The 18,302-nt window shown below is 34.1% G+C and overlaps 1 protein-coding gene across 1 annotated transcript; it reads left to right on the forward strand.

Annotated features, from left to right (window-relative positions):
• The first annotated feature begins 13,110 nt into the window (after positions 1-13,110).
• Positions 13,111-13,744, forward strand: LOC118437244. Its single transcript, XM_035856145.1, has 2 exons — positions 13,111-13,335; positions 13,422-13,744. Exons 1-2 carry the CDS (start codon positions 13,179-13,181, stop codon positions 13,631-13,633), a joined length of 369 nt encoding a protein of 122 aa, XP_035712038.1. The 5' UTR covers positions 13,111-13,178; the 3' UTR covers positions 13,634-13,744.
• The last annotated feature ends 4,558 nt before the right edge of the window (positions 13,745-18,302 follow it).

Consider the following 18,302-nt stretch of genomic DNA (forward strand, 5'->3'; position numbering starts at 1 on the left):
ACAGTTCTACAAATTTAAAAAATGGGCCTCAGTAACAAATACGGTCTGTACTTAAAATTTGAGGGGCAGCTAATTTTTCTTTAAAAGATATGTACTCAACTGCTTTTTTCAAATTTCTTCAACCAGGTCAAGAAAAATTAAGGTTTGAAGTTATTTGTTATAGGTAGAAATTTATAGGTATTGAGAAATTTACATTTTACATAGGGGGTTGGCAAAGTTCCGAATTCAAAATCGGTGCACATACATGCTATAAGTGAATCGATCAATAAACTGGAAAATTAAACTGATTCTAGTTCTAATTGGGGTTTAATATCCTTTAATTAATTTACTATTTAATATCAATTCAGTTTTGTGGAATAAGCATCATTTTTTTATTAATCTTGTAATTCTTACAAGGAGGTTTCATACAACAATCAATTTTAAATTGGAAATTGAAAATTAATCAATTTATTCAAATACAATGTCCAGAGGTAGGTTAAATTCTAATTCGTGCAAGCCCTTGTCTGGTGTAATCATAACATTGGTGGAGTTCATGTTGCAAAAAGATTTACTTAATTCCTAAAAAAATATTTTTTTTAAGAATTTGAACTAGAAACGAAATTTCAAATCTTAATCTTATTTTTGCGATAATAAAATATTTTTAGAATTATGAGCATATTTAACCATTGCAAATTTAAACATTGGCTAGGAAATTGCAAGTCAATACTTGAATTTATAAATTATGAGTTGCTAAATTGTGCAGCCCAACCAAAATCGAGACATAAAAGGAAGCATTCTTACATACATGTCCGTCTGGATTTCTGATTTCATGGACAGTTAGTAGTTTGACGACAATATAAAGTCTATAAATTATTCAACAGTTGGCATGAGTTATAAAAATTTAAGTCGATAATTTTACTGAAATATGTTCTTCAAATGGTTTGACAACTTAGCCAGTAGGTTCATGCAGAATATAACATCAATAGCAGAACAGTTTGCTCAAATAATTTCGAAAATAATATCTGCAATCCAATATATTTACTTGGGTAGTATCTTTCGTAAAACGTTAAGTCACCTGAATTCTTAGCGTGTATTTTATAAATCTTGAACGTTGTGCTACATGTGCAAATTAAGATAAAGCCGATTTTGCATTTATGATAGTCAAAAGTCGTTAACTTAATAAGAATTATGCAAACTGGTGCGCGCATCAGTAAGCACAAAAATAACTAAATAAAATTTTGCCAACGTATCGCCTAGGAGAATACCTGGTTGTTAGCTAAACATCAAACATGGTTGTCACTCCGCTAATGTGGAAGTCGATGGATCTTTTAACCAATACGTACGAATCAATATGGAGGAATCCTTTAGAATGGGACGTTACAAGTAAAAAATTAATTGTCAACCCTCCCTCGACAAAACTAATACCCTGGATGATAGTAGTTATCTGGTATCTGGTTTCTGTCAACATTTTATCCATCCTTTTACTTTTGCTTCAACTTTTTGGATTTATTCACATCCCTCTTACAAACCTTTTAGTTCTTTTTATCGTGTTCGCATTCTTTGCATTTGTTATCTATCTTGAGGGAATATTTTATTTATACGGGGACAGCACAGCAGCAATATTAAATAAGTTTGCAGTACTGGAAAAGAAACTGTGTAAGTTGAATCTGCTAACCAAATTATTGAGGCAATTCACGCACTCCTTGGTAACATTGTAAACAGCGTAAAATCCGTAAACTTACAAACTTTACAAACATTTCCAAGGAAAATTAGCTTACAAACTTTCGTAAGCTTACGCAGATCAAGGGCGTCTTTTAATTTTGTAAAATATTTTGTAATCTTACGGATTTTACAAAAGTTACCAAGGAGTGCGTGAATTGCCTCATTATTTTGAAGACTTAATTCTTTTTAATCATTTAAATATTTTTAAAATATCCTAAACTAGTTTTATTTCCATGTACCAAGTTTTCAAAATATTTTTCAAGCGAACCTTATATAATTTCTCTAATATATTCTAGATAAAACTTCACGACTACAAAAGAGCAACATGAGAGACGTGATTGGACTAATATTAAATTTGGTCTCACCCCTTGCTGGCTTGTTTGTCATATTTTTTTACTTCTTCGGGTGTTTATTACTTCAATTGGATCCATACAGCCAGGCTGAATATCTACTGGAAGAAAATGGATTCATACTTTCAATTCCGATAAAATTTCTATTCTTCTTTCTCCGCTATACGCAATGTCTCCTGTTTCTTCAAGCGGCGAGAACGATCAGTCTACTAATTTGCGTTCCAACGATGGCGGCGTATCTAGGCTTAGCGTGCGTGTCGGCAATGGATAGTAGTGCAGTGTATTTTTTTCGCGGCGAGAACATGATTTTGTCCAGCTACTTGCGAAACTACGAAATTTGTTTAATTAATCTTGCCATTGGAAACAATTTTGTTTCACCAGCTGTTTCAGGCACCATGTTTTTTGGCCTAGTTTTAAGCGTCCTTTTTAATTTTGCATCGCTCAAATTATACTCAAGAATTCCGATGACACTCTTTCCACTTTTCCCGGCGGTTGCGGCCTTCATTTTGGTCATTATTGACGTTATGTTACCCATGTTGATTGACGTGTTTAAAAATTGTAAATCGTTGGAGGCCAAGTGGAGAAACATTCTAGGTTTGATCGAGGACAAGAAATATTTGAAAAGAAAGTTACAATCGTTACGAACTCCGAGAGTTTATGCAGGAACGGTGAATTATAATTTTTATTCTTGTAAAAGCTCAACTAAGGCAACGTATTTTGGAATTATTTTAAATTATACGATAACATCTGCCTTATCTGTTACAATAGGGGCGCGGACATGATATCGGACATGATTGTGTGATATGATAGCATACAAAAATGTCAGAAAAAACGGGTGATTAAAATTTAAACATAATTTTTTCTAAGATACAAGGTTTAGATTATGTGCTGTTTCTAATGTATTTCCAATGCGATTCCGTGTTGCATACCTTTATTGATGATTCTAACTGTATTAATTAATTGCTGACCAGACATACATGTGTAGCTGAAGTCTCGGTTTGAAAATGCTTTTTCAATTTTGAGTAAACAAATTAATGTTTAAATCTTATTTAATAAAAAAACACAAGGTTTACACAATTATGTTGCCTACATATATGGTGAATAAATCCATATTGAATTTATTATTTGAACAAATGCCAAGACTGATATTTTTGTGGTAAAATAAACCCAAATAGATATCACAACTTCTTAATTTAAATCGGATCTAGAAAAAATTAACAATGACATTTATAAAGTCGAGTTAATGTTGCTACATAAATTACTCAATTCCACCATCATTTGGACGAATAAATAGACACTGAGTTTAAACTATGATGAAATTCTTATTTTTGCGACTTTATCCAATTACATGATCGATCCAGTATTTAAAAGTATGTATCCATATACATGGCTTGCGCTTTGTAAACTTCACCCCACCAAAAATAATAGGTGGGATCCCATGGGAAACTGTTCACCTGAAACAATTCCATGGGCGTCCATAGGAAAGTTGGTTTGGTATTCATGGGTGGCAATTTGTCAACTCATATGGGAAAAATCTCATGATTTCGATGCCCTTTGCATATGTTGAAGTACTAGGCGAGTTTAGCAAAAGTGTGAAAGGATTTCATTCCATGGCCCCATTTGCGCCCGCCACACCCACTCAAAGGTGCGAGAAACACTAAAAACACCCTGTATTTGTCGATTCAAAAATTCACCAAAAATCCAATTTAAACCGGATTTTCAAAGAATTGGCATATATACTCATGATCCCAGATAGTTCATTTATCATATCCAATATCAAACTCAACTTTTTTAATTTTTCTAATATTTTCAATAATTTTCTGACTGAAGTTATGTCTTCGAAAAATCAAAATTTCAAAATTTCGTTTAAAAAAAGTTTTTTTTTCCGTAATAGAGCTTAATTTTATTAAAATGCCGTAACGTGATTTAATTCACTAACAATTTGTTCAAAACACTGACATTGATGTATCATGTAACAAAAATAACACCATGTGCAAATATGCATTTAGACCGGAAAGCAATTAACCAATAATAAACATCAGAGTATCATTACTAAAATATTTCAAGTTTAATTAATTGGAACAACACAGAGGCACGCCAGACCGGAATGAATTACACATTTATTCCCCCCACAACATTCTCCGTACGGACTCCATGTGGCGCTTGCACAGCTGCAAATTCGGCCCAGAGGAATGCACTCTTTCTGTAAAAAAAATATTTGTGGATAACTTTCGCCTAACACTTTATAATTTTTTAATTAAAATTATTTAATTTTTTAAATTGGCTTTCGGTGTCCTTACTGAGTCACAATGATTAAAATTGACACAGAATGGTTCCGATAATTCTATGGAATTTAAATTTGTTACCAGAACCAGTGTGCGTAAGTGCGTAATTTTTTTCTTAGAATTAAGGTTGGAAAGAATATACGAATTTGTACTGTGTTTAGTTTGCAAAATATTTTGCAAATTATGTATGTGTACTAGAACTTAAAAACATATGCTTTCTAACTTTGCAGAATCTAATTTAATTTAGTTACGTATTTAAGTTAAAAGTTGCAAATTTCTTAAGGCTCTACTTCGTGACGGTTTCGCGCCATCTTATTTTACCTCATATGTCATGTTTCCTTATGGGAAGTTTAAAATCGAATCATCTCCGCCATTTTTCAACGAAATTGAAATTTTAAAACTTTAAAATACTCTATATTCTCAACTTTACAAAGTTTGGTGATTAGATTTGTTATTTAAAAAATCCTATTGTAAAAGACCGAAATTTTCCGACTAAAGGAATATTTTTATAGAAAATCTAATTACCTAACTTTGTAAAGTTGAAAATATGGAGTATTTTAAAGTTTCAAAATTTCAATTTCGTTGAAAAATGACGGAGATGATTCGATTTGAAATTCCTCATAAGGAAACATGACATATGGGGCAAAATGAGATGCCGCGGAAATTTACGTCTACTACCCCCTTAAGCTCACCGTAGATGTGCTGTTTGTCCCAATGGCGGCATCCTTTAGACTTTGAGTGTGCCCATGGCCTGATCCTCCGGAGGATACAGTTGTCATTATCGCCATGATTATGGCAAGACTCTGAAAGGGTTTGAAAAAGATTTATCTCAAATTAATTACTTGTGTTCTAAAGTAAAAGTCTAAAATTTTAATTTTACACCCACTATTACAAATTTGTTGGAAATGTGCCCCATATTTCTCGAAATGCGAAACTTCTCGAAGTTGATTGGAAGACTGATAGCAAGTGTTCGCTTTGCTCGAGCATTTATTCGAATCAGTTTGTAACATTTTAAATATAGCTTTTGTCAGTAATTAGTAAATATTTGTAAACAAATGTGCAGGGTGTCGTTTAGACAAAACCCAAGTTGAACCGGGCAATGTACAAACAGGGTATTCCGACCTGGGATTTAATGGGTTGGGTTTTATTGGGTTTGAATGAGTTTTAATGGGTTGTAAATGAATAAAACCCATTAAGTTTTATCATGTTAAGTGGGTTTTATTTGGGTTTTATTGGGTTTTATTGGGTTTTAATTGAGTTTTACCTTTAAACTACATTCTAAAAGTTAAATATATCTACTATACATTAGAAGACGTTATCTCAATTTACCTAATAGGTTTATTTCATCACTATTATAACATGAAAATCCAGAAGAAATAAACGATTGACTCCATACTTTAGCATCACAGATTTCAAGTGTTATTAAAAAATATAATTTCGGAATTGACACAAATTCCAATATTGACAAAGGGAATTTGTATATGATTGGAATTGAATTTGCAATAATCGAGAATTATTTTTGTTATTTGTTACTTAAAATCTAATAAAACCCAATAAAACCAATTAATACCCTTGAAAACCCAATAAAACCCAAATAAAACCCACTTAACACAAAAAACACATTTTTGTACAGTACAAAAACATGTTTTTAATAAGTCTGAGGAGCCCAAAATGTCAACAAGTAAACATAAATATTGAAAAATAGTATGAGACTAAATTTTATGCGATGAAAATATGGCATTTTGAACACTTTTAGACATTTTCCTATCCAAATCGAAACCCTTGAAATCCATTTGTGTATAAATAGTCCTCCTCATTAGTCTTAATGATGTTGACGGCTTCTGAAAGATTTTAATCTCAAAACTACCCATGTTTTCTAGGAACGGTTTGTCCAATCAGTATTTTTAGTGCTGTATAATAATGCAGATGATAATTAACTTAATTATCATCTGCATTATTGTACCACCCTTAATGATGTGATGGGTGATAAAAACGGTAAATAATAGATAATGAAAAACAAAATTCAGGTAAGTGTAATTTATAGTGTTGAAGATATACAAGACACAAACATAAAATACAGTAATATTCAAATTTGAAGGTTTAAAATTTTAAATGAAATCCCATGATTCATGCACGATTCCTTTGATGAGATGATGGATTTGGTGACGACAAGTGTGGGCGACGATGTACTCATGTACACATACATTTATTTAGCAGAGGGTGTTGATAATCAAGTCCAGTTCAATTTATAAGTTTTATAAATATGTCTAAGGTTGACTTACACTCTAAGAAATCGCGTTAACTTGTTTTTGGGTTAAAAATCGGTCAATCCTACTCGAGGTAAAGTCAATCCGTGGTGGAGTAAAATTCATAATCCTGTACAAGATTGCATACAAAACAACCTTGATACAGGTAAAAGTCACCGATCTACTCGTGGGCGTATTGCGACAACCCCGTAAGGAGTTGTGTTTTTTTTACTTTGAGTAAAAAACATAGCGGGTATTTGAATTCCCCAAGCCAGACCACGCCGCTCATTCACTCTTCACATTTCTCCTGCTGCTATTGCTAAGTGCTGCTGCTGCAGGATTTTAGAGAAAATAATTTTTAGTTATCATAAATAACTAAAAAACTACTACTCGAAATAACTATTAACTATTCGAAATTCTTCGTGATGAGTCACACGGAGGTGCAGAGGGTTCTGACTCAGTGTGGATTAGTCGAATACATCACAAAGTTTGAAGGTAAGACAATTAAGAACTGTTATTTTACTAACAATGGAGGTCTCCCAACGTATGCTCACAGATTTGGTTGAAACTAGTGTCAATCGATTACAAATTTAAGTAGTATGAAATTTGCAAATACAACTATCTGCCAATGCGCAGGTTTGGTGGAGATATTTGCATAAAAAGATGAGAAAACGCGTAAATTTGTAATGCAAAATTCGAAAAGTGTAAAGCTGGTCGCCTTTTGGGCCCGTTTTTTCCTCTTTTTATGCAAATATCTCCGCCAAACTTGCGCATTGGCAGATAGTTGCATTTGCAAATTTCATGCTACTTAAATTTGTGATCGATTGACACTAGCTTCGTCCAAATCTGAGAGTATACGTTGGGAGACCTCCATTGTAAGTTACGCAGATTATAATAAAACCTTGTAATTAATTATAAATTTAATTACCATCTTCCAGAGAATCACATTACAGACGAAGATTTTTGGAACTTACAAAGGAGGACCTTACCGAACTTATTCCCAGCATTGGACACAGGACAAAATTATCCAACGCGATCCGCAAAATTAAATCTGGCTCGGTTTATGTATGTTTCAAGTGTATTGCTAAATTTAAGAATCTAAATAGTTTATCGAAACATTTGACCGATTCTCACCAATTGAGAACACATAGCGAGTACGTGTGTTCACACTGTGAGGGTCATTTTAAAAGGCGGTCGTATCTTAACCATTTTAGAAATGTCTTTAAATTCCATCCAGAGTTGTTACAAGGCGAGGAACCTTTTAACATTCTGCAGCCACATTTAGCTGGTAATTCTTGGACTGTCTTTGATACAATAAATAACAAAGAAGAAGAGATTAATATTCAAAATGTAAATAATTCAAGCAAGGAACTAGAATTTTGCGTGTCGAAGCTGTACGCCTGTATTTTAGAATCCGGTAAAATTCCAATGTCGACCTGCCATAAAATTATCTCTGTAGTGAGAGAAACGATTGATACAGTTATTAGTATTTGCAAAGGTGAATTGAAAACAGAGCTTGAACAAAATTGTGTACGGCCAGATGTTAGTTTGAACTCCGTAAATAGTTTGACAGGAATATTCAGTAAATTTAGTAGTAAATATAAAATGGACAAATTTCTAATCAGGAATAATTTTATGATAGCACAAAGAGAAGTTGTGTTAGACAGTGATATTTGTTTTCAATCACGTAATTTAAAGAATCGAAGGCAAATTTATGAATCTGTTGCAATGCAATATATCCCAATCAGGTCATCAATTGAGCAACTCTTCAAGAAACCAGGTTTTTATTCAATATTACAAAATCGTTCCAGTTATAACGGTGAGGTTTATTCCAATTTTTACAACGGTAAATTAAGTAAGCAATTCGATAAAAATGTTTTGTTTCTCAATTTGTACTATGATGATGCAGAGGTTGCCAATCCATTAGGATCGAAAAGTGGAAAGCATAAATTAGCAAATTTTTACTTTTCAATTCTTAATCTACCACAACATTACAACTCAAAGCTAGAAAACATTATTTTAGTCGCATCGTTAAAGACAGAAGATCTTAAACTTTGTTCTCCAAACGCTGTCGTTCGAGTAATTGTTAATGAATTATTGCAGTTATGGAATGAGGGAATAGAAATTTGTCACAATGGCGAAAAAATAATTATTAAAATTGTTTTAGCTCAGCTATCAGGTGACAATTTAGGATTGCACACTATTCTTGGATTTTCTGAGGGATTTAATGCTAACTATCCCTGTCCAAGATGTAAAATGCAGAAAAGAGAGTGTCAAACTAACAATGGAGGTCTCCCAACGTATGCTCACGGATTTGGACGAAACTAGTGTCAATCGATCACAAATTTAACCAATATGAAATTTGCAGAAGACACTATCTGCCAATGCGCAGGTTTGGCGGAGATATTTGCATAAAAAGAGGAGAAAATCGGCAAATTTTTCACTCCCATTTTCCTCAAGGTCAAAGATTCTCTCGCTTCTCGCTTCTCACGCTCAAAGGTTTCTCATTCGTAAATTGTTTTTTTAAATAACTATTTTATTGGTGGATAACTAATTATCCCGAGTTGGATTAATTTATATTAATTAATATCAGCTTAATTGAAAAAATGGATTCCGTTAATTTTTTGTCGGTTAGCAAGGCGTTAGTGGAAATTTTTAAACAACAGAATTTTCATGATTGTGCAATCTATGACATCGACCTACGTCGTTGGGGATTACTTACGGCCGCAGAATATGAGGGATTGGTCTTCAAGGGCAGTAAAAAATGGCTGGCTAGTTTAAAGACAAGGAATGGAATTTCATCAAGGAGGATCCAGAAATTAGTGAGCAAGCGTGCAGTTCGAGATATGGACCAAATTACTGCGACGGCAGCATTATTCCGACAGCAAATGAAATCTTTGATACCTAAATTTTTACCTAGCAATATTCTTAATACGGACCAAACAGGGTTTAATTATGAGATGACGTCCACCAGGACGCTCTCCTGGAAAGGAGAACGAAAAACGCTTGGTTCAGCCAACTCGCCTACAAACAAAGTTACTCACAGTTACACGGTCCAATATGTAATAGCATATGACGGCACTATTTTTGACAAAGTGTTTATTTGTCTACAGGCAAGGATATTTACTATAATTACAATTAGATTTACATTAAATAAGAAATACACACCAAATACGTATTTTTTATGATTTAGGAGACAAATGGATCGTTTTGACCTAGAGTTGAGCAGAGTATTTTTCCAGCAGTAAATGTGCATACAACCGCAAGCAAGTCAGGGAAACTGTCCATTTCACTTGTTGAAGAATTTATTAAAGAGGTTCTTCGCCCTAATTTAGATACCCAATACGACTACTTATACCTTATCGACAATTGGGGTGGCCAAACAAATATAGAACTCTACAGCTCATTATTGGACGAAGATAATTCCTTCACGGTCAAACTAATCCCCGAGAACACTACCGATCTATGCCAGCCTTTAGATACTTACTTTCATCGTCAACTTAAGTACCTGCTGAAACAATTTTCTGCATATGAGCTCCTTAATGAATATGAAAAGCCCTCGGAATTATCAAGTAGAAATGGCGCTATTAAGCTGCATTCCCTCGCCCATTTCATCTTGTCAGCTCCTGTTTTGAAGCCAATGGTGAGATATTGTTGGTTCTCTAGTGGAATCTGGGCCGAAGAGGAAAAACCAGATTTTCGAAATGTCAAAGACGCATGCTTTTCCTTCTATGCGAGCAAATGTTCCTCCGTTGAATGTCACAATGATGCATTTATAGAATGTACTTGGTGTCATAAAATCTTATGTTACGAGTTTTACCATCAATACCACATAATCAATTGTGAAAAATGTATCTATTTTTGAAAGTTTAATATATAAATTATATTTGGCACATAATAAATATTTGCTATCACTTTAATCATAATCGAGAAATTAATTTTGCCAAAGTAATATTGATTCGTTTGTTGCAAAATCATGAAAATTCTGTTGTTTAAAAATTTCCACTAACGCCTTGCTAACCGATAAAAAATTAATGGAATCCATTTTTTCAATTAAGCTAATATTAATTAATATAAATTAATCCAACTCGGGATAATTAGTTATCCACCAATAAAATAGTTATTTAAAAAAACAATTTACGAATGAGAAACCTTTGAGCGTGAGAAGCGAGAAGCGAGAAGCGAGAGAATCTTTGACCTTGAGAAAAATGGGAGTGAAAAATTTGCCGATTTTCTCCTCTTTTTATACAAATATCTCCGCCAAACCTGCGCATTGGCAGATAGTGTCTTCTGCAAATTTCATATTGGTTAAATTTGTGATCGATTGACACTAGTTTCGTCCAAATCCGTGAGCATACGTTGGGAGACCTCCATTGTAAGTGTTTTGAAGAAAAAGTGCAACTACGTTCACAAATTAATTACGACCAGGATATTTTAGCTAACAATTTAAGTGAAACAGGAATCAATTTTCTGTCAATTTTTAATGATTTGCCGTATTTTCATGTCACAGAAAATTATGTATTTGATATTATGCATGATTTGTTTGAAGGAGTTGGTCCAGATCTTTTTCATGCACTAATTAATATTTTAGTTTCGGAAAAACTAATTAGTATTGATAAGCTTAATTATCGTTTAGAATCCTTTGACTTTGGGCGACATTACTCTAAAAGCCTACCCTCTCAAATTAAGCAGTCATTTTTGTAAGGCGACACGAAATCAGGTCAGAATGCTTCCCAAAATATTTGTATACTTTTATTTCTGCCAATCATTTTAGGCGATCTAATTGATGAAAAAAATCAAGTGTGGTCACTATATATTTTACTCAATGAAATAGCTAGAATTCTTTTATGTAATGAGATTAGTAAAAGTGGTTTAATTTATCTCGATTCGCTGATTTCCGAATTTTTGAATTCCTACCAAGCCATACTTAGAAAACCTTTAAAGCCAAAGCACCACCACATTACACCACCACCACCACATTCATTACAGTTCAGCTATTAAGAAGATAGGTCCACTTCGACAATTTTGGAGCATGCCGTTCGAAGCTAGGCACAAATTTTTTAAAACCACTGCTCATGTAATTGGGAACTTTAGAAACATTTCTAAGTCTTTAGCTTACCGTTTTCAACTCGCCCGATGATTTAAATTGCTTGGTGTTGATGAATTCACCCCACACGATTTCGAATACATTGATCTAGAAAATAATTTTCTGTCTGATATGGAAGATGGTAATGTGATTGCTAGTTATCTTCGCAAAAATATTTCCGAGCAAGTACCCATCTCACATAAAATAATTAAAAATGGTTCCGCCTTTGAGGTAGGAGGATTTGTTTTATTGGAATGTTGCAATCAATACCCAATTTTCGGTTTAATTAAGACAATTATTAATGACGAGGGCGAATGCTATTTTATGCTGCAACAATATACTTCTGAATATGTAGAGAATTTTTCTAGTTATAGACTAACTGATTTGGGTAATTTAGTTGTAATAGATTTTAATGATGTAAAGTACTTTCAGTGTTTTTATCCATCAATTTCATTTTGTAATGATTTAGAAAGATACATTGTGTTGCCTGTAAAATTTGCATAGTTTTGTAAGTTCCACATTCAGATTAATGAAACCTGCAGTAATTTATGTTAACAGTATGTTAATACCATAGCATATTAAGTTCCAAATAAACCAATAATTATTTGAATTGATTTGTTTTTCGTTGTTTTATTTAAAATAGGACTCCCAGTCATCAGGATTTAGTGGTGTATTACTAGTTGAACAAGAAATGAGAGAAAGAGGACTGAAAGTGTCGCCAGGCCTTTTCCGGAAATCGTTCACTCCTAATGTTCACCCAAAGCTTTCCAGTGTCCAAGAAGTCTTACCAGAAGCTTTGGTGCCGGCGAATCCGCAGGTAAATTACAGCAAAATGCAGCTAAAATGCATTGAGAATGTTGTTATTAAAACATATTATGTAGCATCCAATTAAACTACGTCCTGTTGTCTATACAGGCCAGTGTGCGAATTCTTGGTAATCCACCTTCCCCAAATACCCAGAGCGTCGATTTTGATGTGGCCCTTTCCTCGCCAAGAAATTCTCAAGGGTTTCTTGAATTTGAGGAAAATCTGCCGGCTGATACTCGCCAGACAGATTTAGGTGTTTCGCCTTCTGAATTAAAGAAGTATTATAATTTTGTGAGTTAGCATTAATTGTATAATACCTGTATCAATTCTTAATTTTAAGTAGTATAAATTATAAATTAAGTATTATTTTGCAACAGAATTTGGAATCTGTTTTGTTGGAAAACGAGGCCGCTCGACGGGTTATCAAGGACAAAATTCCTGCCAAAATGTTTGTAATTCGTGAAGATCGCCAGGCTATTTGCAGTGTACTCGTGGACGCATTCATTCAAAATCTGGGTAGAAGGTTAGCATCATGAGAATTCGATCAAAATAATTTGTATATCACTTTTTAACATTTCGAAATAATAATCGCATTACTGTGTTTTTTAGCCCAAGTAAGCAGGCAATGCAGCAGCTGGCAGTGGATTTAGTAAATAAATATCCACTTCTTGGAGACCCTCGCAGGAAGAATTTAGGGGCTGAAATGTGGTATTTCAATTCTGCACATTCACAAGGATCGACAGGATTCTTGGAAGAAAGGATCAAAAATCAACGAAAAAAACTTACCAAGAAGAAGATAATTGAAAAAACTGTTGAGATAGACATTTATCCACTCCCCTGGGATTCCGAATTTGACGAAGGTAAGTTTTTAGTTTTCCAATATATAATTTGTTTATAATTTCATAATTTGTTTATGCTGATTAATTTAATGATTCTATTTATTCAGAAAATCCGGAACCTGACGAAAAAACGCTGGAGTATTTACGGCAGAATCGAGGTGCAGATATTATTGACACCATGAAATCAACCGTGTTCATGCGCCGAACAGTCATTAGAGATGAGATTAAGGACAATTTGGCTGGTTTCCGTCGAATTCCTGCAATTATTCCTCGTTTATTTGATATGCAAGGAACGGTAGGCTGCGGCACCCACAGCTGAAACTAATAATTTATGAACGTTGGCCAATAGCTTCAAAACTTCTAATCAAATATGCCGAAGAAAGTTCAATTAATTATAAGAAGACACTAGGGCTTCATAAGCCAAAATCAGACTTGTCCGATGGTAACGGCAATGTGCAATTGTTTTTATTTCTGCTCAGTCGATAATTTACTATTTAAATTTGTTAATCGCTAAATTATCGTCCAATGCAGATGACGTCTCCTTCTTGGCATATTCACTTCTTCCTTATTTGCTCCCCTCATGTGCTCGTAAGATTCCAACCAAGGTCAAGTCCCTCGACGAAGGAAAGACTGGACAAAATAAAGAAGCCAGACAGATGAAATTGCAACTTCGAGCAGCCCGAAACAACTTAGAAATTGCAGAAAGCTCTTCGGAGGAATAAAACAAAGAACGCCGAGTGGCTCAAAAAACCAGTCGGGTTCGGACCGTCAAAGCTACTAATTCTGACGCCCGAGATAGTATGATTCTATTCCGATCGGTGAGAATTTCTTATCATATTCTAATGCCGAGCATTTGACTAATTTCAATTTTCATTTTATTCAGAAAAACACCCACGTAGCGGATATTTTGAGTGAAAACCGGAATGCCGCACCATTCATTTTATCCCTTGGATCGACGTACGATTTGAAAATTGAGTCTTTTTTTGTAATTTTGGACAAATTCGCCATCCCGTGTGGATCATGTTTCCTTCTTGCGCTGGATACTTGCCTGAAATCTTTTACCGTATTTTATTTTCCACCACCTGTGGAATATAAAAACGTCTGGCAATTTCTTCACGGAATTGCAGGAAACCCTTGCGACAGTCTAACATTGACCCCTATTGTTCAAGCTCTAATTGGACAGATAATTCCTCGGATCGATTGAATTATATGTAAAACTGTTGTTAATATGCTAATTAATATGTTTAAATATTATGTATATGTAGGTAATGCTATCATGTAATTTATTTGTGGGTAAAATTTAACGCTATTATTGTTATAAGCTCAAATAAACCAAATATGCATAAATAATTTTAAAATTTTGATGTTTTTGCATTTGGCGGGGCTGGCATTGTAACTCATAAAAAGTAACAGTAACACGAACCGTATAAAACCGCTGCAGAATTTCAGGGTTAAGTTTGCCCGGAACAAAGTAAACCAGGTTACTCCAGTTTGGGTTGGTTGCTAACTCAAAGCGAAGTAAACTTGGTTACCCCTTTGCACTTCTGGGCTCGCTAACCATGTACAGCGTCGTGGCCCTTTTTACCACGCTACGGATTGACTTTTACTCGGTATGTGTTTATTTATTTTAAGTCTGTACGTACAGATACATACATACATGGATATTCTATAATTTATAACTTAAATCCAACGTAATTCCACTAGGTGTTGGAATGAGAATGGAATTGTAGAACTTACAATGTCAATCATAAATTATGATTCATAATCAATATCATTATCACGCATACGTATCAATTGATCATCAAATCTCACAAGAAAATAAATTCAAATTGACGGCAACTAAATTCGACGAAATTTATATAATCAGAATTGAAGTTACATATCGTAATAATATTAATAACTGAGCAGTCGAGCATTGCTCCTTGAAATTCAGACTCATTTGCGGACCACATGTCCAGTTGAACTTAATTAATATATAAATCTTGTGACCATAAGCTAAATATTTTCCGAAGTTTTGCATATTGCTCATTCTACATATTCGTGGAATATCGTATCCATTTGTGATTTGCGTCATTCATTTTTCACGAGTCATAAAGTATAAGGTCATAAAGTAACAAATGATTTATAGCTCGGCTTTATGCAAAGCTAAAGTTTTCCACATTACCGGACTTTTCGGCGTTTTCACAATCCAATAAAAAAGGTTTCTGAACCAGAATTAGTTTATTTCTTCTTAGAATTAGCATTATAATTTATAACTATATTAAAGATAGTAAAATCTAGTCATTCTTACGGAGTCAGCGAGATGAATAAAAGCAGCCCGTCGGTTCATCATTCTACTCAAAGTCAAACAACAGTCGAAATTCGCAAGCTAGAAAAAAAAACTGGGACTTTATTTGAATCATGAAGCTGATACTTCTGATCCTGGTCATGACCGTGGTGTCAATAATGGGACAAAAGGACGAAATAGATCATCGGGTCGCGTCTCCGAAACAGGGGGGACCTCTGGATGTTCCATCTTCTCAAGGAATAGTGGACACAGATAATCGTAATTATAAGTATTTTTGTTGCACATACAAAATCTTAAATTGACCTTTTAAATTAGAAAAGTTACCTATTTTATTGGAAAAGGAATACTAGCAAAGACTTGGATCAAATATTTATATATTTGAAAAAACAAAGTTATACCAATAAGAGGGCGTTGTGTAGCAAGGATGAGTTATTTAAATAGTATGGTCTGTCTCAGAATCAAGAGATGGTTTTCGAAAATACTATTATTATTTGATGATTTGGTTCTAGGGGCCAAAGTTTTATTATATTATGGACAAAGTATTACTACATGTTCATGCCAACTTTCATTTAAATTTTATTCAAATCATACAGTTCAATCACAAAAAATTAGTCAAATTCGGCTGTCTCAAAAGCAAGAGTTAGGGCAATTTTTTGGAATTTAATTATCTAATGAGTTAACTGTTTACGGTTAAGTAACTTTGTAGCTTAATTTAGCATTTAGTGAAACCCCCTTTGGCCAGAATTAACGCGAATATTCGTCGCTTCATCGAATAATTTAAATTCTGAAGGGTCACCAAATGGATATTTGCCCACTCGGGCTAAAATTCCTGTTCGGTTCGAAAATCCATCTCTTCATTCTGAGCCAAAGCGTATAGTCACGTTTTCACGAATTTATGGAGAACAGATTTGTTTTCTGATTGGGTACATCATAGTGTTACTTGGGATATTAATCTTTTTTCTTATTTTTATGAATTATAGTAAAATTGAGAAGTTTTTAGTTATTCGCCATAAAAAGTTGTTTAAATTGCATATTCCTACGCAAACAGATTTTCATGACTATTGTCTCTGTTTCTATAAAGGGGCAGGACAAAATTTAAAAAAATTAAATTAAAAATTAAAATACCGTTTTACATCGACAGGACTAAGAATTCACTGCTTTTCAGCCTTAGATGAGGACTTCTTGCCATAATTTGGTGGCAAGTTGTCTCATCTCAACAGAGAACGGACTCTGCCGAGGGCTGTACTCATGACGTTGCCATTCCGTATGGCTGGGTTCACCCTGTCAAGAGCCAGCACCTACCCCGTACCAACACAGAGCCAAGTAGGATTACTAAGCCCTGATCCAGGATTCGAACGTAGGACTGCGTGGTGACAGTTCTACCTCCTCACCACTGGACCATTGGGACTTAGTTAATTGATTACCGGATCGCGTCACTGAAACAAGAAGGACCTCTTGGCGTGCAATTTTCACGAGTCGAGTAAACCGATATAATCGAGGAATGTATATGTATATATTTAGTGGACATTTGATTTCGCCCTGGATCAACTAATTATTCTTCTCCTGCCAATTTATCTAGTGCATGAAGCACAGTTATCCTTAATTGTACTTATAATCAATTGAACTAATCATTGTTATAAAAATCACGGCATTAAACATGATTAATGAAATATACGCAAGCAAAACATCTGTACATGTCTACGCATTATTTATTATTATAATATATAATTTACCCATGTATAATTAATTTAATTAATAATTAATTAATTAATTAAATAATATATTAATTAAGGGGGTCAACTTGTCCTTCACACGATCAATTAGATATCGCTCAGAGTTCATTGTAGCCGTTTTGACCATAGATTTCGGGATACTCACCAAAGGGTCGAAAATTTGCCAAATTTCCTCCAGGTAGGTCCTCTGAATCAGCCGGAAAGCATGGCTCGTCATCCGGGACGAGAAATTCTGATGATATTATGCTTCTTTGCGCGAGCTCGCGCCAATTGATTTTCGACGTTATTTCTTATATCTAGTGTACTTTGGAAAAACTCGAGCTTTAAACTATTTAATGCCCAACTTGTCAGCTTTAATTCTGTGTATGATTGTTTTCGAAATATGAAGTGGCTGTGCCACACTTTGCTCCGATATGACTAGGTTGTATTTTTATATGTTCCCACTTTCATGATGTGGCTACACGAGTACGGAGACGTTAAAAATTTTTGTGTTATGCAATCCCATTCACTTCACACCCATAAATAATGCCACAAATAGTTGAATTTTGATTTCCTTCATTTTTGAAGTGGCAGTATGTTAACTTCCGATCACGTCCATTCACTTTTTCATGGCAGTGGCAGACACGCTTCACGAGTTCCTCTGCTCTTTTTGACCGCATTTTTTAGATTTCAAGATAATTACTATCGGTTTTCGAATTTCCAAATTAGACAACATTTCCCATAGTACTACATATGTCAAATTTATGCTCTCACGCATTATTTTAACATGCAGAATGGAGTTTCAATTTCTTCCAGATTGGATAGGACCAACTCTCATGTACCCCGTATCTAATTCCCAGTAAGAAACTAAGGTTTACCTTTTCTAAGTGTGATGCAGATGTTCGTGATTTGCTTTAACACTAATGCTTATACTTTTGTAAATATTATTTTTTATTCGTTATACATTTACGTTTTTTGATAAACCAAAA

The sequence above is a fragment of the Folsomia candida genome, unplaced genomic scaffold (genome assembly GCF_002217175.1).
Source record: "Folsomia candida strain VU population unplaced genomic scaffold, ASM221717v1 Fcan01_Sc012, whole genome shotgun sequence".
NCBI classification, from domain to species: domain Eukaryota; kingdom Metazoa; phylum Arthropoda; class Collembola; order Entomobryomorpha; family Isotomidae; genus Folsomia; species Folsomia candida.